The sequence below is a fragment of the Prunus avium genome, chromosome 4 (assembly GCF_965620075.1).
Source record: "Prunus avium chromosome 4, drPruAviu1.hap1.1, whole genome shotgun sequence".
In the NCBI taxonomy this organism is placed as follows: domain Eukaryota; kingdom Viridiplantae; phylum Streptophyta; class Magnoliopsida; order Rosales; family Rosaceae; genus Prunus; species Prunus avium.
In genome coordinates, this window is record NC_142287.1 from 16,969,551 (window position 1) to 16,994,315 (window position 24,765).

The 24,765-nt window shown below is 37.4% G+C and overlaps 3 protein-coding genes across 5 annotated transcripts; all 3 read left to right on the forward strand.

Annotated features, from left to right (window-relative positions):
• The first annotated feature begins 1,811 nt into the window (after nucleotides 1-1,811).
• Nucleotides 1,812-2,366, forward strand: LOC148294925 (uncharacterized). Its single transcript, XM_088252305.1, has 2 exons — nucleotides 1,812-2,095; nucleotides 2,189-2,366. Exons 1-2 carry the CDS (start codon nucleotides 1,812-1,814, stop codon nucleotides 2,364-2,366), a joined length of 462 nt encoding a protein of 153 aa, XP_088108431.1.
• A 701-nt stretch (nucleotides 2,367-3,067) lies between these two features.
• On the forward strand, nucleotides 3,068-5,564 carry LOC110747783 (uncharacterized). 2 transcript variants are annotated; one of them, XM_088252645.1, is made up of 6 exons: nucleotides 3,068-3,389; nucleotides 3,470-3,517; nucleotides 3,823-3,892; nucleotides 4,037-4,127; nucleotides 4,223-4,284; nucleotides 4,947-5,564. In XM_088252645.1, exons 2-6 carry the CDS (start codon nucleotides 3,470-3,472, stop codon nucleotides 5,465-5,467), a joined length of 792 nt encoding a protein of 263 aa, XP_088108771.1. In that variant the 5' UTR covers nucleotides 3,068-3,389; the 3' UTR covers nucleotides 5,468-5,564. The 2 variants fall into 2 exon arrangements, with proteins under 2 accessions (XP_088108771.1, XP_088108772.1); XM_088252646.1 differs by having other exon boundaries at nucleotides 3,470-3,501.
• Nucleotides 5,565-17,171: 11,607 nt separating this feature from the next.
• LOC110772788 (uncharacterized) lies at nucleotides 17,172-22,174 on the forward strand. 2 transcript variants are annotated; one of them, XM_088252648.1, is made up of 10 exons: nucleotides 17,173-17,318; nucleotides 17,417-17,482; nucleotides 17,563-17,613; nucleotides 17,888-17,957; nucleotides 18,102-18,192; nucleotides 18,288-18,349; nucleotides 19,013-19,320; nucleotides 19,399-19,429; nucleotides 19,522-19,653; nucleotides 21,721-22,174. In XM_088252648.1, exons 3-10 carry the CDS (start codon nucleotides 17,563-17,565, stop codon nucleotides 21,909-21,911), a joined length of 936 nt encoding a protein of 311 aa, XP_088108774.1. In that variant the 5' UTR covers nucleotides 17,173-17,318; nucleotides 17,417-17,482; the 3' UTR covers nucleotides 21,912-22,174. The 2 variants fall into 2 exon arrangements, with proteins under 2 accessions (XP_088108773.1, XP_088108774.1); XM_088252647.1 differs by having other exon boundaries at nucleotides 17,172-17,482.
• The last annotated feature ends 2,591 nt before the right edge of the window (nucleotides 22,175-24,765 follow it).

Below are 24,765 nucleotides of genomic sequence, written 5' to 3' on the forward strand. Positions count from 1 at the left end.
GAGATTAGGGCAAACAGATTAAATCAGTTTGGTACTAAGTTTTGGGCCCAAAACTTAACCAACTGAAACCGAGCCTAGGCCCAATATAGTGTTCGAGATATATTTGTAAGATTTTGAATCTTTCTTCCACTATCCTCATCTACCCAATCAATGGATTTTGAGGTTTCTTATGGAATAGGACATTGCTAATAAAAAGGGTGGGGTCCATAGACTCAGGGCGAGTTTGGCATTGTTGTGCTGTGAAAATAATCGTTGTTAGATTTGCTGTGAGAGAAATCACCTGTGAGAGAAAGCAGTTTGGCATTTGGTAAACCTTTTGTTAAAAGTGTTGTTGGTACTAACTCCCGCATAATCAGAAAAATGATTCCCGCATAATCATTAAACCTAGCGCCTCTTTGAATTTGATTCCCACATAATCAGAAAATGAAAACACCTCATTAGCTGCTTTCCCTTATAGCTTTCTCTCACATCAATTTTTAATAATAAGTGATTTTCTCATAGTTGTTGGGGTCTTTTTCCGTCGGAAGGCTCGTCGAGGCTTGTTGATTCTTGGACCACCACAGAGTGGTGAATCAAGCCTTCATTGCCCCTTTTTCTGAGTTAGCGAGAACTAGGCCCAAAGCATCCCGAGGGAGAAGCAAGTCACAGGGGAGTACTCTGTTCTTTTTCCAGCGGCTGCATGTTTGGTGCTGATGTTTCCGACAACTTGACGAAGAGTTGAAGGCTATGATGTTTATAGCTTGGAAGTAAGGAAAAGCTTGGAGTTGTGCTTGGTGAGACTTTATAGAGAATATGATGGATTTGAAGGAGAGAAGGTTATGGCTGGGGTGCTTACAACAGCTAGGAAGGAGGTGTGATGATTGAAGAAGGGGGTTGATGGCTGAAGAAAAATTAGTCGATGGCTGCTGTGTTGCTTGCAGCAGCCGAATGAGGGGGCTTGATGGTTGAAGAAAAATTGGTCGATGACTGTTGTGTTTGCTTGCAGCAGCTGAACGAGGGGACTTGATGGCTAAAGAAAAATTAGTCGATGGCTACTGTGTTCTTGCAGCAACCGAATGAGGGGGCTTGATGGCTCAAGAATGACTGTGATGACTGTTGGAATGCTTGGAGCAGCTGAAGAAAGATGGGTTCTCATGGTTGCTGGGAGGCTTGCAGCAACCAAGAGATTTGATTTTGCTTGGGCAATGCCTCCCAATTTATAGAAGGTGAAGGCTCTCTTTGGTTCCAATAGGTAAAAGGAAGTGTTGGAGCTAGTTTATTTCCAATTGGTAAAAGGGAGCATTGGGTCATTCTTATTTCCAACGAGTAAAGCTAGGCATTTGGAAAATGACTATTTCCCATGGGTAAAAGGAAGTGCTTGAAAAATATCTCATTTGCTCACCCACATTGGAGAACTTCAAGTAATGGGCTTGGACTTTGGTGCTCCCAAGTAGCTAGCCCAAAGTCTATTATCCATGAGCTTCCGTGGCCTTATGGACCTCCGTAACCTTCCACACCACAATCCCTCATGCAAGCCCCGTAAACCACATGACTTGGGTTCATGTGAGCTTGATAGGTGATTGACATATGAAAAATGTATTATTGGCTTCGCATAGCATGGACACTATTATTTATTTAATGAATTAATTCCCAAAATACAGCTTGGATTAACTCATGACCAACATTACATGTTATATTGGGCTTTAAATGTATTTGGGCATCTCATGACTTTTTTGAGCCTCAACAATAGTTTACCAAACGGGTTGAGTTTCCCAAATTTTTTTTAAAATCACTTATCACCCCAAATAAGTAATGCCAAACATGCACTTCGGATGCAAACTTTGCTGGTGTGGAAGCCTCCCCCTGTTTCTGCCATGAAACTGAATATTGATGGGTCTAGAATTGGTTCTAGTGGCACTATTGTTGGTGGGGGCCTTATTTGTAATTTTGTTGATGAGTGGGTAGCAGGTTTTTCTGCTAATTTGGGTCATGGGGAGATTTTGGTGGCTAAACTGTGGGCGTTGTATCATGGTCTAAAGCTAACTCAAAGGTTGCAAGTGACAAAGCTTATTGTTGAAACTGATTCTACTCTTGTCTTGCGCCTTCTGAATGCTAAGTTGGAGCTGAATCACCCCCTCCTTACTTTGCTAAACATGTGCAGAGTTTGTTGGAAGAGTTCCTGGGACTGCAATATTTTTCATGTTTTCAGGGAGGTTAACTTTGCTGCTGACTCTCTGGCCAAGATGGGGCATGAGATGGAAATGGGTGTTCATTGCTTTGTTTTGCCTCTTGGTGGTATTATTGGTAAGGGTGGCAATTTCGAGCACGACCCGTTACACGACTTGAAACCCACACAAGAATTTAGTGGGTTCAACCCGTACGATTAAAATTCAGGTCATTTTCGGGTTAACTAGTCATGACTCGTTTAATAAACGGGTGAGTTTCGGGTCAACCCGCCAACCCTCTAAAATACCTATATAACCTGTTTAACAAAATAGGTCGTGACGGGTCAACCCACCAACCCACTAAAATACCTAAATAACCTGCCAACTCGCTAAAATACACGTGTAACCCTCCAACCCACTAACCTGTTTATTTGTTTATTCTTCATTTTTCTATTTTTTTTTTTAATGTCTTTTAGTTACTATCACTTAGCGGGTCAACCTGACATGACTCGAAACCTGTTCGAGAACTTAACGGATCAACCCGTGCATGACACGTTTATTAAATGGGTTGAGCATTCCTGACACATATATAATCTTGACACGACACGAACCCGACATGACACGATCCATTGCCACTAATTATTGGTTTCCTCCAAGAAGACAGGATGACCTTTTAAGGTTTGGATTGATTTATGTTTAGTCGTTGTTTATGTTTAGTTGTTGTCTGGGCTTAGCCCTCTTTGTTACCGAAAAAAAAAAACAAAGATATATTTGTAAGATTTATTCGAGTTTGTGTAAGTAGTTTATTTTTATTTCTGGGATAACGGGTTTGGATTTTGTTGACATAGTTACTTTCCGACATGAGACTACGACGTCGTATCGTATTCCACTGTGGAGCTTGAACGCTTTATCTTTCTTGTTCTCTCGCGTCCGTGTGTTGATCTCAAAGCTAACAAAATCCTCTCCTTTCGTCCTTAAAAAGAAAAAAGAAAAAGAAAAAAAACCCTCTTCCTTCCTCTCGTTTTCGAAATTCCAATTTCCCGCCTTCTCTTCTCTCAGTCTCACACTCTCGCGCAGAGAGGTAGGAACCAACCATTCAGTCTTCATCATTTTCCCTTATAATTTTCCTCTGCTCTTCGTTCTTCATCATCGTCATCCTCCATAATTTATTGCTATTAGGGTTAGGGCTTTCACTTTTGAGAGGCCTCAGGATTGCAATCGCCGTTGACCCTTTTGCAAATTACTGTAAGATCCCCCTCCATTTTGCAAACTACTACGCATTACTGTTTTTCTGTATTTTTATTTTTCTCAAATTTTGCTTGCAGATGGAGGCTCTTTCCTCGAAACTCTACGATACGTACATGAAACTCAAGGTGTTCTGTGCTCTTTCCCATTTATTTCCTTTTTCTCTGTGCTCCTTTTTTTTTTTTTTTTTTTTTGCTTAATCAGTTAATTGAATATTTAATTTTGGTCAGGAAAATTTGAGGTGAAGGAAATGGAAAGTAAATTTTTGTTTTTCTTTCTTTGTTGTGTATTTCTCAGTTTTGAGTTGATGTTAAACATATTCAGAAGGAGCTGCACATCGCTATTTTTTAAAATTAGATTTTTCTGTTTAATCTAATTTGTTGTAGCAGTGTTTTTTTCTCTCTAATTGTTAGTTGTTGTTATGCTGTTTCAGTCGAAGAAATGGTCGGAGTTGGATAATGTTAATAAAGATCAAGAAGTAAAGTTCATGGATTATATCTCGGGTATGTATTTCTCCACCTTAGAATTTGTTATAATAGTTGCATTTGATCTTCTTTTTAACATGAGTATTTGCCATCGCTGCAACTGAGGCTCAAACTTTGTTATTCTCCCTGACCCAACTTTTTTGTTTATTTTCTCGGTTGCAGCTGCGGAGCAGGTAATCCAACAATTGAAATCTGAAAATGAGAGGTTGCTTTCACAAGTTAAAGATCTGACAAGTGAAGTGGCTTCTATTAGGCATGCATTTCTAAGTTCCATTGGATTTTCAATTTGTCAACATTTACAGTAGCCTCCATAACAGGCTTTTAAAGCATATGTGACATTGATTGCAGGTCCGCCAAAGATGAACAATGTATTGAGTACCAGGAGCTTTTAATGGAAGAGAACAGGAAGAGTAAGATATCACTGGTCTGCTTAATTATGATGCCTATAGCATCTGGATCCTTGAGTTTCTTCCTCTGTTCTGGGATGAATTTTATAGGAATTATCTATTCACGTAAAGTATAGATTGTGATCTTGGTGAAGCCTACATTTTGCCTTCTGATAAGAACTAACATACATTAATTATAGGTGTTCGGAAAATCCATGAAAATAGTTTTTGCATATATTTGTTTGAAAGATATAATAAAATATTGTTTTTATTATTAAACATGTTGAGCTCTTGTGCTCAAATTCTTGTTATACCTGCAACATGCAAATTATTAGGGTTCAACATGTTTTGACACATTTACACATGAAGAACGCCATTTTTATCTTATTCATTTGTTAAGTTGTTCTTTCCTTAGGCCAAATTTGTTTAATAATTTGTTGGTTGACTCTTGCTCTTTCTTCTAAAAATCTTAACTAGCATTATTAAATTTGAGCACAAGGCCATTCCTATGCACTCCCGCACTTGAAGATTTGGCACTAGGAACTATTCTTGGTAAATGTATTCAACACTGATCAACATGTGCATAGTGTTGCTTAACATGTATGAACTTCTGTAGTTTGCTTCTCCCAAGCTGTGATGATCATTCAATACCTTTTTCTTTTTTTGATGGCTCAAATTTTTGGCAGATGAAGAACTTTCTGAAGAAGTAGCGAGGCTCCGAAATCTGCAACAGGTGGGAAATTTTAGCAGACTGAAGGATAGCAAAACAGACAATGGAGTGTGTACACCTGCTAGTGGTCAAGTATCAGAAGAAGCAGGCAATCGGTCACAGAGAAGAAAGACACATAAACGTAGAAGGCCTATTGAGAGAAAGGCGGCGAAAGCGAAGAGAGAGAGTAATTCTAGTAGTAATACATCTAAATTTTTGGAGGAAATTGCAAGGCAAAGCGCCATGATAATTGAAATAGACTTGAAAGCCCAAGAAGACGAGAGGGCAATTCAAGTAGAATATGCAAAAGAAAGGGAGTATGTATGCAAAGAAAACATTAAGAAGAAGGATCGGGAAACCATGGCCATGGATACAAGCCATATGTCCCCTGAAACAAAACAATTTTGGAAGCTAGAACGAAGGGATGTTATGAGAAGAAGACTTTTCCGTGATGATGGACCCAGCAACACGGATTGGTTAAATGATCAAAACCATTAAGTTAGTTTGCTTTTTTTTAATGTTTTGTTTAAAAAACTATCTGTAATTCATGTATTTTATTTAATTAGTAGTAATTCTTAATTACTTGTGTTGGTTTTCTTTGAGTGAATAAAAAAAGCATTCAATAAAACATCTTTTTATTCAAAACATTCTATACATCAAACAAAACATAATTTTTTTTAAAAACACCACAACCAAAGCATAATTAAACAAAAAACCACAACCAAAGCATAAATAAAAAAAACCACAACCAAAGCATAATTAAAAATAAAACATAACCTAAACATAATTAAAAATAAAACTTCTTCACTTCACTTCATTCACTACGCATAAATGCTCCATTAAGTCAACTTGATGTCGTTCATGAATATAAGATGATTGCATCTTCGTATATCGATTAATCATACGGGTCATGAAACGGCCGTCCCTAACCAACGGTTCATGCTCCAATGGTTCTCCACTTGGCCCCATGGACCTTTCATAAATTCTTGTCAAGGCCGTGTTCATGGGATTCGGTTCGTACATCTCTGCAGCATTGTAATCATACTCATCCTCCACAATCATGTTATGAAGGATGATGCAAGTCATCATTATGCTCCTAAGCACCTCCTCATCAAACATGCGCACCGCACCCTTAATAATAAGCCACCGGGCTTGGAGGATACCAAAACAACTCTCCACATCTTTTCTGTAACCCTCTTGATAGGCAGCAAATAATTTTTGCTTCTCGGATTGGGGATGCGGAATAGATTTCACAAATGTGGTCCACCTCGAGTAGATGCCATCTGCTAGATAATACCCATTTTGATAGACGGTATTGTTGATTTTATAGGTGATATTCGGGGCTTCACCTCTGTTGCGTCGATTCAACTGCACCAAAATGGATTCAGCTGCATCTTCAACTTGTGATACTCGCAAGTGCACGAGCCGTTCGGTAGTATAAGATATGTAAGTGCGAGGTCGATTCCACAGGGATTGGTGATTGAATAATCCAATTCAGTTTTCCTACACAAAACAGAATAACAAGAAAGAAAATAAATAAAACAAGAAAGAAAGAAAAGAAAATAACTCAAGTAGATAAGTTCCCAAGTTCAATTAGATTAACGGATTGATTCTAGCTAAAGTATGATTAAGCCATGGTGTTTGGTCAAAACCTTGTGTTCCTAATTCCCTAATTTGATCATTTGTTGTCTAACCTAAAATTAAGCATTAGGAACCCATTAAGCATAGAAGAACAATTTAAACAACCAAGCATGTATCTAATCCCTGTTGTCGAATGTCCATACATACTCTTCCTATTCATAGTTCAATTCGAATTAAAGCATGGTGTCTACTCTTAATTCAAACCAAGATAGCTAACATGCAAGCCTAAATGGTGATCAATCATTCAAACTAACATATTAACTTATAAGCATAATGAATAAGAACAAAAACCATAATTGAAACTTGGAAACTAATTAAACTTGAATACTTAAGAAAGAATGTACATTACAAATAAAAGTAAAGTAGAACTAAGAAAACTTGAAGGAAAATTTAGTAAACTCATTTTGTTACAACAATTGACAACTTGAAAGGAAACTAAGAGAATTTGAGGGAGAGAAGGGAAGGGAGCTCTAGAGAAGTGTTTGAGAGCTCCCCCCCTTGGGGTGTGTTTTGAAGCTTGAAGGCTTCTCTATTTATAGGGCTAAGAGGGAGGAACAACATGATGAAATCCAACACCACCATTCCTCTTTTAATACAACCCATAACTCACACTTCATCTTGTCTATGTTAATGTGGTTGGAATCAATCTCATCCCATACTTCTTTTGCTGCACCTCAAGCATCTTCACATGGGTTCAAAGGTGATCAGTTGTGGCTGCCTTTGCTGCCAACCCATGTGGTTGCCTTTTGGTTGCCAACCCATGTGGTTGCCTTTTGGTTGCTGAAAAACGAGTTTTCTGCACCAGTCTTGGTGTAGGAAGGCCAGAGGTTTCAAAACGTATCCAATGGTGCTCAAATTTGGATATGTTATACTAGACACCCATTGGAACAACTTCTATGAAGAAAGTATTCCCATCGGAGCAGTAGAAGTGTGCGTTTTGGGCCTTGCAAGTTGGCAGCCGAACAGAGACTGGAATTGACTTCATTTTATTTCTTTGCTTTACATGCATGCACATGCTTTCTCTATAATAACTCCAGCATGTACCAACTTGCTCCTTTAGAATTTCATAGCTGGAATGCCTCCCCACTTCACTCATTATGTTGGATCCAAAGTCAGTTGCAGCATGGGTGAGGCACATGGCTTAAAGGAGGAGATAAGGCTCAAAGCTGGCAGCTGCAAATCCTGCTGAGCAAGGTTGGGTGTTGGACGGGCTGAGCACTCCACAAATGTCCAATTGGGCTGAAATTTGGATATGTTGTAGTAGACACCCATTGGAACAAGTTTCATGAAGATCTTCACCTCATTCGAGCCCCATAGCATGCTGATCCAAGGCCAAGAAGTTGACCTACGAAATTGGGCTGGAAAGGGGTTGTAGCCAAAATGTGTTTGTCTTTAAGCTCATATTCCTCATATGCCAATCAGCCCTTAACATGCATGGATTGCATCAAATTTTATCTCTTACTATCTTAACCTACAAAACACACAAACATAGGTAAGTGACTCAAAGTAAAGAGAAACTAAGCAAAATCACTAAGTAAAGAAGGCATGCAAGTGTATGAAATTATGGACTTATCAAAATAGAAAATGAATTAAAAGCACAAGTTTAACTCAATAACATAACCAAATCATAAGCTAGAAGGGTACAAAATGATATACAATTATGAACCGATCAAATACCCCCAAACCTAGATTTTGCTAGTCCTCGAGCAAAACAACACAAAACAAAGTTAAAAACAAAACAAGAAGTTAACTAAACCACTTCCGCAGGTAACTCGATTGCATTGAGCATATGCAACAAGCCTTTAAACCTCTAGGCATCCCTAGTAGGAGGAGTTGTGTCTCCTGAGGGTTTAACAGAAACGATACCCACAAACGTTTTACTAACTCTGTAAAACAAAGTAATTAGAAAACTTTAAAAAAAATTGTGTTAGTCCTTAAGCAAAATAAAACAAAAACAAAAACAAAAACAAAAATAAAAGAAATAAAACTAAAACTCAAAACAATCTTTCCGAACATTTTCTGAAGAGAGATGACTCATGCACATAACTCAAAAGTTTTAACAATAAAAGCTCAATTTTAGATATTATTTACAAGGCGGCAAAGTTCAAAACACAACATGCTCAAAGTATAGTAGTGTGATTGCCAAATGCAACAAATTCCTCAATCTTAGTTTTCACACAATTTCAAAAATCATAGAAAGCACAAGTTCAACTTCAAATCTCACCAAAGTTGTCCTCTCACAAATGAATCACTCAGAAGAGGGCTACAATGCATCACTCAGTTATAAACATGAGATTAGAGTTAAATCATAAGGGACTTAACTCAAAATAGGAAGATGAAGAACTTGCATTAATATGATCTCAAGAAGGATGCCAAACACTTAAAAGTAAGAAAATGCATGCAATTCAACCATATGACATTTAAGATCAATTTAGGTCTTTATTATAGGTTGTAATGGGGCCAAGGGTGTAAGGTGAGTAAGAAATGAAAGGTACGGATAATACAAAGTCCAAGGAACTCAAAATGTAAGAGCATAAAATAATTGTTTACAAATGACTTCGAATCATCACGATTAGATTCTTTCTTTTACATGATCAAACTCCTTATACCTTCATTTACAATGGTTTACACTCCTTTCCAAAAACCAAATTATTTTGAAGGCCCAAAAATGAATTTTCAATCAACCACCACTTAATCATAACTTCTTTTTTTTTTTTTTTTTTTTTTTTTTTTTTTTTTTTCACCAATTGAGTGATTTTTTATTTTTATTTTTTATTTTTTTATATGTAATATCCCTTCCCAAACTGAGCATGAAAAACACATCCGAATTAGAGCTCATGAGTTCCTTAGAAAGGTAAATTCTTGTTTTTCGGGCTAAGGCGAGGAAATATAATTGGTAAAAGAAAGAAAAGGTTTACATGTAGGCTCAAAATGGTAAACAATGGAAAATCATGCTTAAGCATGCATAAGGTTAGCTTGAAAGGCACAAACGATCCAAAGAGAGCCTTAATATCATTTCTTAAATGTCATGAAATCAAATTTCAAAAGAATGAATGACTTTTAAGTGTTCAACCAAATCAATGAATAATGAGATCAAACAACAACTTTGATGACAAGAAAATAAGAGTATGTGTATAACACTCATGAAATGAAGCACACGGCTCAAAAGCTCACATTATATGGTTATATAAGTCTAATTTATGCTTGATACAATTCTTTGGGTCATGCAAATCCTTTAATTGGAAAATTATGAAACAAATGGCAAGTGCAAAGAAGGTTTTGAACATATCATGCTAGAACGATGCCAAATTAATTAATATATTTTTTTTTTTACAATAAAAAATAATAATAATAAATAAATAAAATTCAATTTTCATTTAAGTCATGCAAACATTTATCACAATCTCATCAAATGTGTTCGGAAAGTGAAATAAAATCAAAATAAAACAAGACTCAAAATAAAAAAATAAAATAAAAGCAAGACTTAAACAAAATAAAATAAAAATAAAAACAAGCAAATAAAAAAAAATTAAATTAAGGAAAAACCAAATTTACATGTTAAACTCCAATACCCCCAAACCTAGAAATGAACATTGTCCTCAATGTTTAAAATTTAGGCACAAGCAATGTCAAAAATAACAAATGAAGGTATTAAAGCAATAAAAAATCACAAAACACACAAGAGTTAAAATAAAAAAAACAAAATAATTACAAAATAAAAATTACAAAACAAACAAACAAAAGAAACGAAACAGTAAAACACTCGAAACAGAAAGCCCTAAACAAACAGTCTTACGCAAACCAAAACCCAAACGATTCAAAGCTCAACCCAAAAGAAAGTTAGCCCACTTTGAAACCTAAACAACGGTGAAAACCCGACCCACAAAGAAATCCGAAGCCCACACATTTTTTTTTTTTTTTTTTTATTTTTAAGAAGAAACGTGAATTGGGAGCGCAAAGGCGGGATTTCTGAAAAGAGAAAATGTGGTCCCTAATGCCTCGGTTCCTGGGAAGTCACGGGCAAAAGAGGTGAGGGACGTGTCGGCGCGCAGAGGCCGCTTTCACATCCCCCAAGCCAGAATTATTGGCCTCTTGGGTGAAGCGGGACGACTTTTTCACTTTGAAGGTTGTGAAAGGTGAAAATGCAATTAAGGGGAGGTTGGGAAATGGGTGCGGCGATATATAGAGATAAGCCGTAAGGGCCGCACATAACCCAGAACCGCAGCGGCTAGGGTTTAGCAGACTAAGTCTATAAAAAGGTAAAAAAAAGAACGGGTGAAAAACACAAACTCAGAAATACACAAAACAGAAAAGAAAGAAGAACAAAGAGTGAGAAATCAAATGGCCTCTAACTACCCATTTTCGTTGGATCTCAACCTAGCTCCACCGACTCAGACACGAGGCCAAGCAGCGGCACCAGTATGGATGCCCTACTTTGTTTCCGCACGGGGGCCTGTGACAGTAACTGACTCAATACTCCTGGACAACGATGTTGCCATTGGAGTGGCTAGAAATTTAGTGACTCCTAAAGATATACGTGTGCTGGGGACAAGGGATGACAACCGGGTCGTGAGCGATGCCCTGGCACTGAGCGTGCAGAGTACGGCAACAGTCGCAAGTTTGGGTCATCGCCTACTTGCGAAGTCCCATGAGGTAGAGGTGCTAAAAGGTCAGTTGGCGGCGGAGCGAAGTATGGTTGAAGAGTGTCAGAGTGCCATAAAAAGCTTAAAAAGGGAGAGGGCAAGGATAGTGGAGGTGAATCGACACCAGCTAGAAGTATTGAGGGACGAGAATAGAAACCTATCAAAGATGGTAGAGTTGTACTCTCGTGACATGCGAAAACAGCTGGAAGACCTAGACCGACCGAGTAAACGCAAGCAAGCAGATCGCGAGAGTAATTACGCTCAAGCTAAGATTGCGATCTTTGGGAGCTCAAGTGGTGAGCCCCAAGAAGCTGTGCGTGAAGCCCCGGAAGAGGACAGCCAGAGGGCCAAACTCAAAGCTCCAATGGTCGAGACACCAAGCACGGAGAAGAAATGATTTCCTACTGCATTATTGTTGTTTTTATTTTATTTTCGTTGTTTTTGTTTTTAGTTATTTTGTTTCGGAAATAAAATAGTAAAGTTGCAGAAGGAAAAAGAAAAAGACAAAGAAAGCACAGTTCCCTAACTAAAATAAAATAAAGATGATAGCCGAAAGGGAAAAGCAAAAACACAAAGCTCTAGAAAATGAAAGTAACGGGCAAAAACACAAAACACCAGAAAACACGGAAAAAAGAAAAGTAAAGTGAAAGTTAATGTGCTCCCCCTTGAAGCGATTAGGTCGAGCATGCCCGGGAAATACGAAATGGTGTTGGCTCTCTCTCATCAGCATATGTCTATTTAAACCACACCTCTGCAAGCGGATGATACCCAGCATTTCTTCCTGCAAACTCAAGGAAAAACATCAAAAAATTCAGAAGCAAAACAAATGGCATCCTCATGTACTCACCTTGATGATCTAAACCTTGAGCTCTCACTTGCACCACCGAATGCCCAAATAAGGGCTCCTCCAACTCCTGTCTTCCCAAACTCCACATATCATCACGGCACGGCCTCAAACTTTGCTGAGGCAATACCGAACTTTGCTGAGGCAATGCCGAACAGAGCAGTGCTGTTGGGTGGCATGATTGGCAGTATACTCACACCGGCAGATCATCTGCATGTGGCACGTAGGTCTGACAAGATGGCAGTGGATGAGTCCCACTCTTTATCTGTGCTCCATGCGGTCTCGGCTACCAATTTGGGCATGCGATTACTGGCGAGGATGCGGGAGTGCACAGCGCTGAACGAGGAAGTGGCTTCCTTGAAGGCTATGGTGGCAGATTTGCAGAAGCGGCTCTATTGTGCCACTCAGCATGTGGAAGCACTGCAGAGGAAAAATGATGACCATGTAGAGCTGCTGCAGATTCTACAAGTGCGAGACAATAGAGGCAAGCCATGATGATGATGAAGATGAAGATAAAGAAGATGAAGAAGAAGAAGAAGTTTTTTTTTGTTTTTTTGTTTTTTTGTTTGTTTTTTTGTTTTGTTTTTGTTTTTGTTTGTTTTTAATGCAGAGTTTGAAATAAAATAAAAATGTGTTTTAACACTCAGAAATAAACTAACTAACCATACCACGTAAATAAAATACATAAACTAACTTAACAAAACAAAAACAAAAACAAATACTCAACAGAAAAGATAACAAAGAAAATATAAAAAAAACTTAATTTAAAAACACACGAATATACAAGCAACTCACGGATGACCAGTTAAGGGCCTCAGAAAACACAGCCAGGGGATCCGGGAAGGTTGGAGGGGTCACAATGGTCCCGCTTAAAACCCAAACTTCTTAGACACCGAAGGTGTCGCCTAAAGAACTCCTAGACACTGTATTGACGGAAGTGCTCAATGGGGTTACCATAAGTCAGCTCATATGAAAAATCTTTTTAAAATTTTTAAGATAAAAAAAAACAAAAACAAATTAAGATAAAATGAAATAACAAACCATAAATGAAAATGAACTAAGTACTCTAAACAAACTCAAACAAACGAAATAAATTGTTGTACTAAAAGAAACAAACCAAGAAACCAAAGAAAAACACAAACAGCACTTTCTATCACCTATTTATCACCATTTGGACAGATTCGTTTCTCTGTTTTTCAGCTTCGACCTGTGTTCAGTTTTTAGGCCATAACTTTCCAACCGCAAGTCCAAATTTTACGTTCTTTATATGGTTGGATTCAGCACAGAAAAACAAAGAACCCAGCGCGGACCAAAAGGCAAAAACAATAACAGAAATAAACAGAATTCAAAGAAGAGAAAGGATTGAAATGCTTCCCCTTGAAGCGATTAGGTCGAGCATGGATGCACTTGGAGGGCGCGACTTCTCCCATTGCTCCACACTTCCCATTTTTATGATTGAAGTTGCCATCTCTCTCCATTTTTATTAAGCTATCATAAATTGCTAAAACAAACACACAGACTTGAAATGGAATTAAAAGGATTAGGAAATAAAAACTAAAATAAAAAGGAAAATCAACACCATCCAATTCCATGCTTCAAAGCAACAAGCACCAATGGTTTGTGTAAGCTGGGACTTAAACCCAGTTCTCTTGCTTGTTGGGCAATTGTCCTTTTCTGTTGGACTACAAACACAACTTGTCCATTAACATCATTAACTTTAAAACAAGAAATTGTGCAGTTAAGAAAAAAAAATAAAATAAAGTAGGAAAGGCAAATAGAATCAAACAATGTTACCGATCCCCGGCAACGGCGCCAAAAACTTGTTGCGTCGATTCAACTGCACCAAAATGGATTCAGCTGCATCTTCAACTTGTGATACTCGCAAGTGCACGAGCCGTTCGGTAGTATAAGATATGTAAGTGCGAGGTCGATTCCACAGGGATTGGTGATTGAATAATCCAATTCAGTTTTCCTACACAAAACAGAATAACAAGAAAGAAAATAAATAAAACAAGAAAGAAAGAAAAGAAAATAACTCAAGTAGATAAGTTCCCAAGTTCAATTAGATTAACGGATTGATTCTAGCTAAAGTATGATTAAGCCATGGTGTTTGGTCAAAACCTTGTGTTCCTAATTCCCTAATTTGATCATTTGTTGTCTAACCTAAAATTAAGCATTAGGAACCCATTAAGCATAGAAGAACAATTTAAACAACCAAGCATGTATCTAATCCCTGTTGTCGAATGTCCATACATACTCTTCCTATTCATAGTTCAATTCGAATTAAAGCATGGTGTCTACTCTTAATTCAAACCAAGATAGCTAACATGCAAGCCTAAATGGTGATCAATCATTCAAACTAACATATTAACTTATAAGCATAATGAATAAGAACAAAAACCATAATTGAAACTTGGAAACTAATTAAACTTGAATACTTAAGAAAGAATGTACATTACAAATAAAAGTAAAGTAGAACTAAGAAAACTTGAAGGAAAATTTAGTAAACTCATTTTGTTACAACAATTGACAACTTGAAAGGAAACTAAGAGAATTTGAGGGAGAGAAGGGAAGGGAGCTCTAGAGAAGTGTTTGAGAGCTCCCCCCCTTGGGGTGTGTTTTGAAGCTTGAAGGCTTCTCTATTTATAGGGCTAAGAGGGAGGAACAACATGATGAAATCCAACACCACCATTCCTCTTTTAATACAACCCATAACTCACACTTCATCTTGTCTATGTTAATGTGGTTGGAATCAATCTCATCCCATACTTCTTTTGCTGCACCTCAAGCATCTTCACATGGGTTCAAAGGTGATCAGTTGTGGCTGCCTTTGCTGCCAACCCATGTGGTTGCCTTTTGGTTGCCAACCCATGTGGTTGCCTTTTGGTTGCTGAAAAACGAGTTTTCTGAACCAGTCTTGGTGTAGGAAGGCCAGAGGTTTCAAAACGTATCCAATGGTGCTCAAATTTGGATATGTTATACTAGACACCCATTGGAACAACTTCTATGAAGAAAGTATTCCCATCGGAGCAGTAGAAGTGTGCGTTTTGGGCCTTGCAAGTTGGCAGCCGAACAGAGACTGGAATTGACTTCATTTTATTTCTTTGCTTTACATGCATGCACATGCTTTCTCTATAATAACTCCAGCATGTACCAACTTGCTCCTTTAGAATTTCATAGCTGGAATGCCTCCCCACTTCACTCATTATGTTGGATCCAAAGTCAGTTGCAGCATGGGTGAGGCACATGGCTTAAAGGAGGAGATAAGGCTCAAAGCTGGCAGCTGCAAATCCTGCTGAGCAAGGTTGGGTGTTGGACGGGCTGAGCACTCCACAAATGTCCAATTGGGCTGAAATTTGGATATGTTGTAGTAGACACTCATTGGAACAAGTTTCATGAAGATCTTCACCTCATTCGAGCCCCATAGCATGCTGATCCAAGGCCAAGAAGTTGACCTACGAAATTGGGCTGGAAAGGGGTTGTAGCCAAAATGTGTTTGTCTTTAAGCTCATATTCCTCATATGCCAATCAGCCCTTAACATGCATGGATTGCATCAAATTTTATCTCTTACTATCTTAACCTACAAAACACACAAACATAGGTAAGTGACTCAAAATAAAGAGAAACTAAGCAAAATCACTAAGTAAAGAAGGTATGCAAGTGTATGAAATTATGGACTTATCAAAATAGAAAATGAATTAAAAGCACAAGTTTAACTCAATAACATAACCAAATCATAAGCTAGAAGGGTACAAAATGATATACAATTATGAACCGATCAACCTCTCAAAACATCGTTGAACACCGAGGATTGACCCAGCACGTTCAAGTCGTTTTGAGATCCGGCAACTCCGAAGAAGGCATGCCAAACCCATGTATCGAATCTAGCAATGGCTTCAAGGATGATACTTTTTTGCCCTTTCTTATTTCCATAATTTCCTTCCCAGGCAGTTGGGCAATTCTTCCATTGCCAGTGCATGCAGTCGATGCTACCAATCATTCCGGGAAATCCTCGAGCTTCTACTTTTTGTAGAAGCCGTTGGAGGTCCCTGGGCGTAGGTCTGCGCAGGTAGTCCCTGATGCACAGAGTTTCGACTGCATCTCAAAATCTTACCAAGCTCTCCAAAGTAGTGGACTTCCCCATTCGGGCAATCTCATCCACCTGATTAGCAGATGAACCATACGTCAGCATTCGTATAACAGTTGTAAGCTTTTGCTCAGGAAGAAGTCCCAAAACCTCAGCAGCATTACACTTTTGAATAAAGTATTCATCATAATTGCAAATATCATGCATGACTTTATTGAACAAATGGGGTTGCAATCTATATCGCTTTCGAAAATCAACATCAGAGTACAGAGAAGTTGGGATAAAATAATTTTCCAGAATATTCTTACCCCGAGAATGCCTATGTCTGTCCACATTCGGGCCACGGGCTTCTTGTGAACCACGGCGGCGGCCTTGGTTTTCTTCATCAAGCAAAGTCACTGGTATGACAACTTGTTGATCTAGTTCTCTCTGCACCCTTTTGCCTTCAGCTCGTCGACGCCTTCTTTCTTTAGTTTCTCGCTCTTGCCTCTCCAAGACTTTGCTCATGTCTGACATTGAGAATGAAGTATGAATTCTAAAATCTGATCTGAAATTTGAAATTCATTTGAAATTTATCTGAAATTTGAATTTTGAAACCGAAAATCTTATTTGAAAATTTTATCTGATTATGAAATATGAATTTTATAATAAATATTAACACGTACGAACCCAAAAATCTTATTCGAAAATATTATCCAAATTAATTGTTTAGGTAAACAAAGTTGTGAAAAAACAAAAAAATGAATAGTATTTGCCATTTGCCATGGCAACGGGTGGAAACACGTCACTATTCATGTGAATAGTAGCTGCTCTAGCCCCCCTTGCCATGGCAAATGGCAAATGGGTGGAGTTGCTAATTAGTTTATTTTTATTTCTGGGATAATGGGTTTGGATTTTGTTGACAGAATTACTTTCCAATATGACACTACGACGTCGTATCGTATTTCACTGTGAAGCTTGAACGCTTTATCTTTCTTGTTCTCTCGCGTCCGTGTGTTGATCTAAAAGCTAACAGAAACCTCTCCTTTCGTCCTAAAAAAAAAAAAAAAAAACAGAACCCTCTCCCTTCCTCTCGTTTTCGAAATTCTAATTTCCCGCCTTCTCTTCTCTCAGTCTCACACTCGCGCAGAGAGGTAGGAACCAACCATTCAGTCTTCTTCATTTTCCCTTATCATTTTCCTCTGCTCTTCGTTCTTCATCATCGTCATCCTCCATAATTTATTGCTATTAGGGTTAGGGCTTTCACTTTTGAGAGGCCTCAGGATTGCAACCACCGTTGACCCTTTTGCAAATTACTGTAAGATCCCCCTCCATTTTGCAAACTACTACGCATTACTGTTTTTCTGTATTTTTATTTTTCTCAAATTTTGCTCGCAGATGGAGGCTGCTCTGTACTCGAAACTCTACGATACGTACATGAAACTCAAGGTGTTCTGTGCTCTTTCCCATTTCTTTCCTTTTTCTCTGTGCTTCTTTTTTTGGTGCTTAATCAGTTAATTGCGTATCAAATTTTGGAAGGAAATGGAAAGTAAATTTTTGTTTTTCTTTCTTTGTTGTGTATTTCTCAGTTTTGAGTTGATGTTAAACATATTCAGAAGGAGCTACACATCTCCATTTTTTAAAATTAGATTTTTCTGTTTAATCTAATCTGTTGTATCAGCCTTTTTCTCTCTAATTGTTAGTTGTTGTCATGCTGTTTCAGTCGAAGAAATGGTCGGAGTTGGATAATGTTAATAAAGATCAAGAAGTAAAGTTCATGGATTATATCTCGGGTATGTATTTCTCCACCTTAGAATTTATTATAATCGTTGCATTTGATCTTCTTTTTAACATGAGTATTTGCCATCGCTGCAACTAAGGCTAAAACTTTATTCTTCTCTCTCACCCAACTTTTTTGTTTATTTTCTCGGTTGCAGCTGCGGAGCAGGTAATCCAACAATTGAAATCTGAAAATGAGAGGTTGCTTTCACAAGTTAAAGATCTGACAAGTGAAGTGGCTTCTATTAGGCATGCATTTCTAAGTTCCATTGGAATTTCAATTTGTCAACATTTACAGTAGCCTCCATAACAGGCTTTTAAAGCATATGTGACATTGATTGCAGGTCCGCCAAAGATGAACAATGTATTGAGTACCAGGAGCTTTTAATGGAAGAGAACAGGAAGAGTAAGATATCACTGGTCTGCTTAATTATGATGCCTGTATCATCTGGATCCTTGAGTTTCTTCCTCTGTTCTGGGGATGAGTTTTATTGGAATTATCTATTCACGTAAAGTATAGATTGTGATCTTGGTGAAGCCTATATTTTGCCTTCTGATAAGAACTAGCATACATTAATTATAGGTGTTTGGAAAATCCATGAAAATAGTTTTTGCATATATTCGTTTGAAAGATATAATAAAATATTGTTTTTATTATTAAACACGTTGAACTCTTGTGCTCAAATTCTTGTTATACTTGCAACATGCAAATTATTAGGGTTCAACATGTTTTGACACATTTACACATGAAGAACGCCATTTTTATCTTATTCATTTGTTAAGTTGTTCTTTCCTTTGGCCAAATTGTTTTAATAATTTGTTGGTTGACTCTTGCTCTTGCTTCTAAAAATCTTAACTAGCATTATTAAATTTGAGCACAAAGTCATTCCTATGCCCTCTCACACTTGAAGATTTGGCACTAGGAACTATTCATGGTAAATGTACTCAACACTGATCAACATGTGCATAGTGTTGCTTAACATGTATGAACTTCTGTAGTTTGCTTCTCCCAAGCTGTGATGATCATTCAATACCTTTTTCTTTTTTTGATGGCTCAAATTTTTGGCAGATGAAGAACTTTCTGAAGAAGTAGCGAGGCTCCGAAATCTGCAACAGGTGGGAAATTTTAGCAGACTGAAGGATAGCAAAACAGACAATGGAGGAGTGTGTACACCTGGTAGTGGTCAAGTATCAGAAGAAGCAGGCAATCGGTCACAGAGAAGAAAGACACATAAACGTAGGAGGCAATCCCTGTCTGAGACAGAGGATATAGTTATGCCTTCTAGCAGTCTTCAAGATGATGAAATCCTAAGAGAATCTGAAAAGGACTTGCACAAGGGAGCCTTGCCTAGTGGGTCTCTTATAACTGTTCAACAGGTATCTGATAATCCTATTGAAGTATATATTTTGAGCAGAAACTTATTGGCTCCTCCTCTGACTAATGTTTTTTTCCAGCCACAATGCTGTAGAGCTATTGAAAGACCAGGTATGTGTCTCCGTTTCTGAAACTGAGGTTACTGCTATTTTACTTGTTCTTATGGTGTTGGGGTTATTTTATGTGTTATGTCTTGTTTCAAGGTGGCGATGTTAACCCAACTGGCCAAGCTAACTGCCTGTTTCAAGTGCTTGTTGAGTATCTGGTGGATTTAAAATTCTCAACTGTTAGTCAAACTGAAGAAATATGCATTTCAGCTGTGCATCAATCAAGTGGTAATTCCTAGAATCTGTGAAGATTCTACATTTTAGTTTCAATTTTTTCCTCAAATGTGTTTTTCTGTTTTACTCTGCTAACTGGTTTTGTCGTTTTCTTTATTTCCTCTAATTCCCTATAGTAAGCTCCAAGATTCTTTCCCCTTTATTTTAAAGGGTGACAGTATAGCCAAAGGGTCACTTATAGAATTGAATCATGAAATGTAACTGCCTAGGGTTAGTTAACACTTCTGAGAGGCAACACAAACAGTAGATATTAGAGTTGATTTCGAGCTATTAGCGAACCAAGCCACTTGCAGACTACTCAGGCTTGGCTTGTTACTAATGCAATCAAGCTTGAAAATTGTTTAAGATTAGATGTGCTTGTGAGACTACTTAAGGGCAGACGATGTCTTAGAAACTATCAGTAGGGGTCTTGTCCACCATTTTACAGCTTTAGAATTAAACAATTCTGATAGTTTACATTGCCAATTGAACCTACTACCTGATGAACATTAATGCAACACAAAGCCACTAGTCAATGGACCAATGCTTTTTAATTAAACAATTCTTCCACCCATGGAAAGGAGAAAGATAAAATTATGTAATAACTCTTTGTTATTAATGAAACTAAACCCGTGCATTATCAATGGGAAAAATGGCTTCAAGATTATGGAAACTGTAGGCTTAGTTTCCCAACAAGATTACAATTGAATATCAGATGTAGGGTTGTATTGGAAAGGTCTGTGTATATGCAAAATGATATGTGAAAATATTGAAAAATCAAATTTCAACAGGTACAGGTTTCATGCAGTTAAAGCGCGTTTAGACAATCCAAATATAGATTTTTTTTTGGTATCCGATGTTTTCCATTTTCAGAATTCATTATTTAAAAACGTACTACCAAATGCATTTTAGACTTGTTCCTGTATCTGAAAAGCAAACAGATGTTTTCGAAAAAGTAACCGAACGAGCCTTGAGCTTGTTTATTTTGTAATTAGTTTGTATTCTGGATGTTCCCTTCTTCAAATTGGCAGGAAATCAAAATGCTAAAAAGAATAAAAATAAAATTTTCTCTATTGATGGATTCATATATGATTGAATCCATGTGTAATGCTGACACTCATACCTACTTCTTGGAAGCTATGATGATTTGGATTGCTTGACACCTAGCATTGATAAAAAGAATTCATTCAAATACACAGAAGTTTCATTGGTTATGGGAATGAAGCTTGCACAGCAATAACAGTGAAACAAGTAGTCCACATAAGGATTATTCATAATCCTCTAGAACTTACTAACAGTACAACTAACGACAATACATCTAAAAGCACAAGACCCTTAAGATTTCACAATTGACTCAAGTTACTTCCGCCCTTCTAAAACCACATTAAGGAAATAAAGAACGGAATAGGATTTGAATTTCACCAAGTGCAATTTGATGTTTTTCCTAATATATGTTCCTTCATCCATTTTGAGTAATCTTTAAGACCTGGGTAATGTTTTGTACTGGAAGAACTGTCTACTCTTACTTGTACATGTCTGTGTTGTGAAACTAAGGCAATATGCTATGCATTTTTTTACTTGTGTGGTTTGTGGTGAGTGACGTAGCATATACTCTCTTTAATTATTTTCTCATCTGAAGCACTATAATTAAGGTTTATTCTTGAACTATTAGAGTCACAGCCCTCTCTAGTATTTTGCATCCATTTGGCATTTTCAGTTGTGCATGAGTTTGAAATTAAATATTAAAAGCTTCTATTACATTTCTGTGTGTGAGCTTGAAAATGTAGGGTTTGGCAACTTAATCCACTGAATTAGGCTTTGGTCGCTGTATATCAGTGCCCGGCTCAAGGCAGGATTACTAAAAAGAAAGTACTAAAACTTAATCAATTGTTAGGACTTTCAACAGTGAAAGTTAGTTTATCTTTTTCTGAGGGATTGGCCTTGACAGTTTATGGGTTATGAAATCACGGTTCTATATCTTTTCCTGTTTTTATTAATTCTTTTTCAACTTGAATGGATTTCATTGTCTCAAGAATTAGTTGTTGCATATCAAAATTTGATGATTATATATGGTTCTGACAGGTTACTCCTTCAATCTTACATGGGTGAATAGAGCTGGTGGAAAGGAACCAGAACTTCTGTACCGCGTCTTATCCTTGGGGACATTTGAGAGGGTTGCCCCAGAATGGATGAAGGATGCCATAATGTTCAGCACAACCATGTGCCCTAAATTCTTTGAAAGGTTATCCCGAGTTGTCAAGCTGCATGCATAGCCACCCCCTTTCTGTTCCTCTTTTTCTTAACAGGTAGGTGACTGGATTTCTGTTTCTGACAGTGAGTGTGAAATTATAACTTACTGCTTCTGGGCTATATACCAGGGGACTGATTACTTAGTCTCATGTAGCACTTGTAAAGTGAAGATCTCCTTGTAAAGGAATTTGATACCATTGGTTTGCGACCTTTGTTTTGAGGAAAAATATATGTTAAAATTATGATGTTGTCCCATGATCCTCTTGAATATATGAATAATTCTGCAGCAAGGTTTGAGTAAAATCTAGTCTTTTTTGGAAATGGTATCCTTGTTGATACCTTGCAGTCTTTTTTGACCGGAGTTCTTCTATCGTGAATAGGTAGTTGCTCCTTTGTCAGAAATCTTAGCTTCCGTTGATCGTAGGTTGACTTATAAGATCTATGCTCAAGTGCCACAAATGATGTATGTATGCTGCTGCCCACCAAGGCTTAAGTTCTTGTTTCTTCAACGAGCTGTGAATGGCTTGTTAAGATGATTGTGCGTCTAGTCATGAATTGTTTTTTTTAGACAAAGGGATATTATATTATCGAGGAGAAAGCAAACACATTACCAAAAATAGGACAAAGCGTAAGGGTTTTGGTCTTACTAACTAGTAGCCTACCCTCTTACAGGAAACATTACTCATGATAGAGCTTCCCCCTCCTCCCACGAGTCAAATCCACAAAAACTAGAGATCGGGAGGTTCGTCAAACCAATATATATGTAAATCAAATCTCCCAAAGTGATATATATTGACAATATATTACCGAAAATCAAATCAGATTGGGATGGATCAAAATGCCATGCAACTAATATTAATTCTCACTCCCTTCAACTTCCAGTTCTCAACAATGGATGCACAGTGAGAAGGATCCAAACATTTTGCTGGGAAAACTACGTCAAATGTCTGCGTTAACCTGTTTGGCCACATTCTTACCCTGTTATTGTGTATCTAAATTTTTTTTTTTAAAAAGGGTTAATTACAATTTTGGTTATTGGGGTTTGGCTCGATTTTAATTTTGGTCACTACACTTTTAATTTTCCGATTTTGGTCATTACATTTTGCATCATTAACAAATCAAGTCCAATTGGGAATTCCGTCAATTAAGACGTATGTGGTGCGTCCGTGCAGGGGTGTTATTACCCTTTCGCCTCAGCCCCTTAATCAAAAACCATTGTCGTGGGCGATTTCTTCCCAAAACAAATTTAGGGTTCTGGAATTTGGGAAAAGGGTGGTTGATTTTGAGGTATATGGTTCGATATCATCCAATCGATGAAGATTTGATAGGCAAAGTCACGATTTGAAAGGGAATCATCAATTTTAGTTAGGAATTCATCCATTTGGGGGGTAATTTCTTGTCTAATTTGGTTATATGTCGATTTCAGTTTCTAGATTTCCCTATTTCTTGTATTTTTTTATATTTCAGTTCTTACAATTAGCTGCGTTTCTTGTAGTTTGCAGATGTCTACTTCATCTTCTCATGGATTGAGGCGCCCTTTATGTGGAGCTGAAATGAAATTACTTCTATCAACTACAAAAGAACATTACAACAAATATTTCTGGAAGTGTACAAGGAAATATGTAAGGCATGGTTTTGAATCAGTTTTATTTTATGATATGGATGTTGTGGTTATGCAAAGTGGTTGTATGATGTCGGGAGGTGCTGGATGCAAAGGTTTCGTATGGTGTGATGATGTTGACAACACAAAAGGGAGGAAAGATATCATCTTTAGAGACTTGCAACGGATGGAAAACAATGGTAGCAAGGACGTGGTGTTTCAATCTATGCAGCTACAAGATGTTTTGAATCTGCTGAAAGGAATAAAAGAGATGTTGTTGATCATTTGTATCTTGATTGCTGTCAATGTGGTTTTCAATTTAGTTAAAAAATGAGGTGCTTAGATTATTCTTCAATTTGGGTAAAGACATGTTTTGGTTGTAACATTGTGATCAAAATTTGGGGAAAGACATGTCTCAAAGATTGTAAATTTTTAGTCATGAAATGAAAACATTCAGCTCTTGTTTTGGTTGTTACATTCTTTGACTCAAATGAAATGAAATGGAATGGAAACATACACATGGTGTTGTACACAAACCAACATATACATGTTGTTGTACACAAATTTGGCTAGGATTCACAAAATAAGCTAAAATACAATGTCCTTAAAAGCAATATACACATGTTGCAGTACACAGACTTTGTTGTGGTTCATAAAATAAGGCAAAATACAATATTTTTAGAAGCAATATACACATGTTGCAGTACACAGACTTGGTCATGGTTCACAAAATAGGGCAAAAAACACATATCTTGAATTATATTAGTCTACGTCAAAAAGTCCCTTCTCTTTAAAAATCAGGTCTTCTGCTTCTTTGGAATAGGCATGCCTTGCTTTCTAGTAGTTGCCTTTTCTTGATGGTTTCGATGGAGTAGAATTTCAGTTTACCTCAGTCCACTAGAAGCATATACATTCTGACTTTAAGTAGAAGCATGTGGAGGAATGGGTAGCCTCATCCTAGTTGTAGCAGAAGTAGGTATGATGAAAGTTCCACCTCTAGGACCTGTGTGCATGGTGGTTTGGGCAGGTGGTGGTTGAGGAGTTTGCAATTAGATAATAAGATGATAAGATAAATATTTAATGAGAAAAACATAAGTGAGCAAAATTTCATCAACATAAGTCATCAATATAGGCAAATGTCTTACTGCTCTAGCATTGTAATATTTGCCTCCTTGTCTTCTTTGAGTGTTTGGAACAGATTTTTTCCTCAACTACAATAACACAACTGTTTACACCCAAATTAAACAGCCAATAAGGACAAGACACGTGGAGGAAAC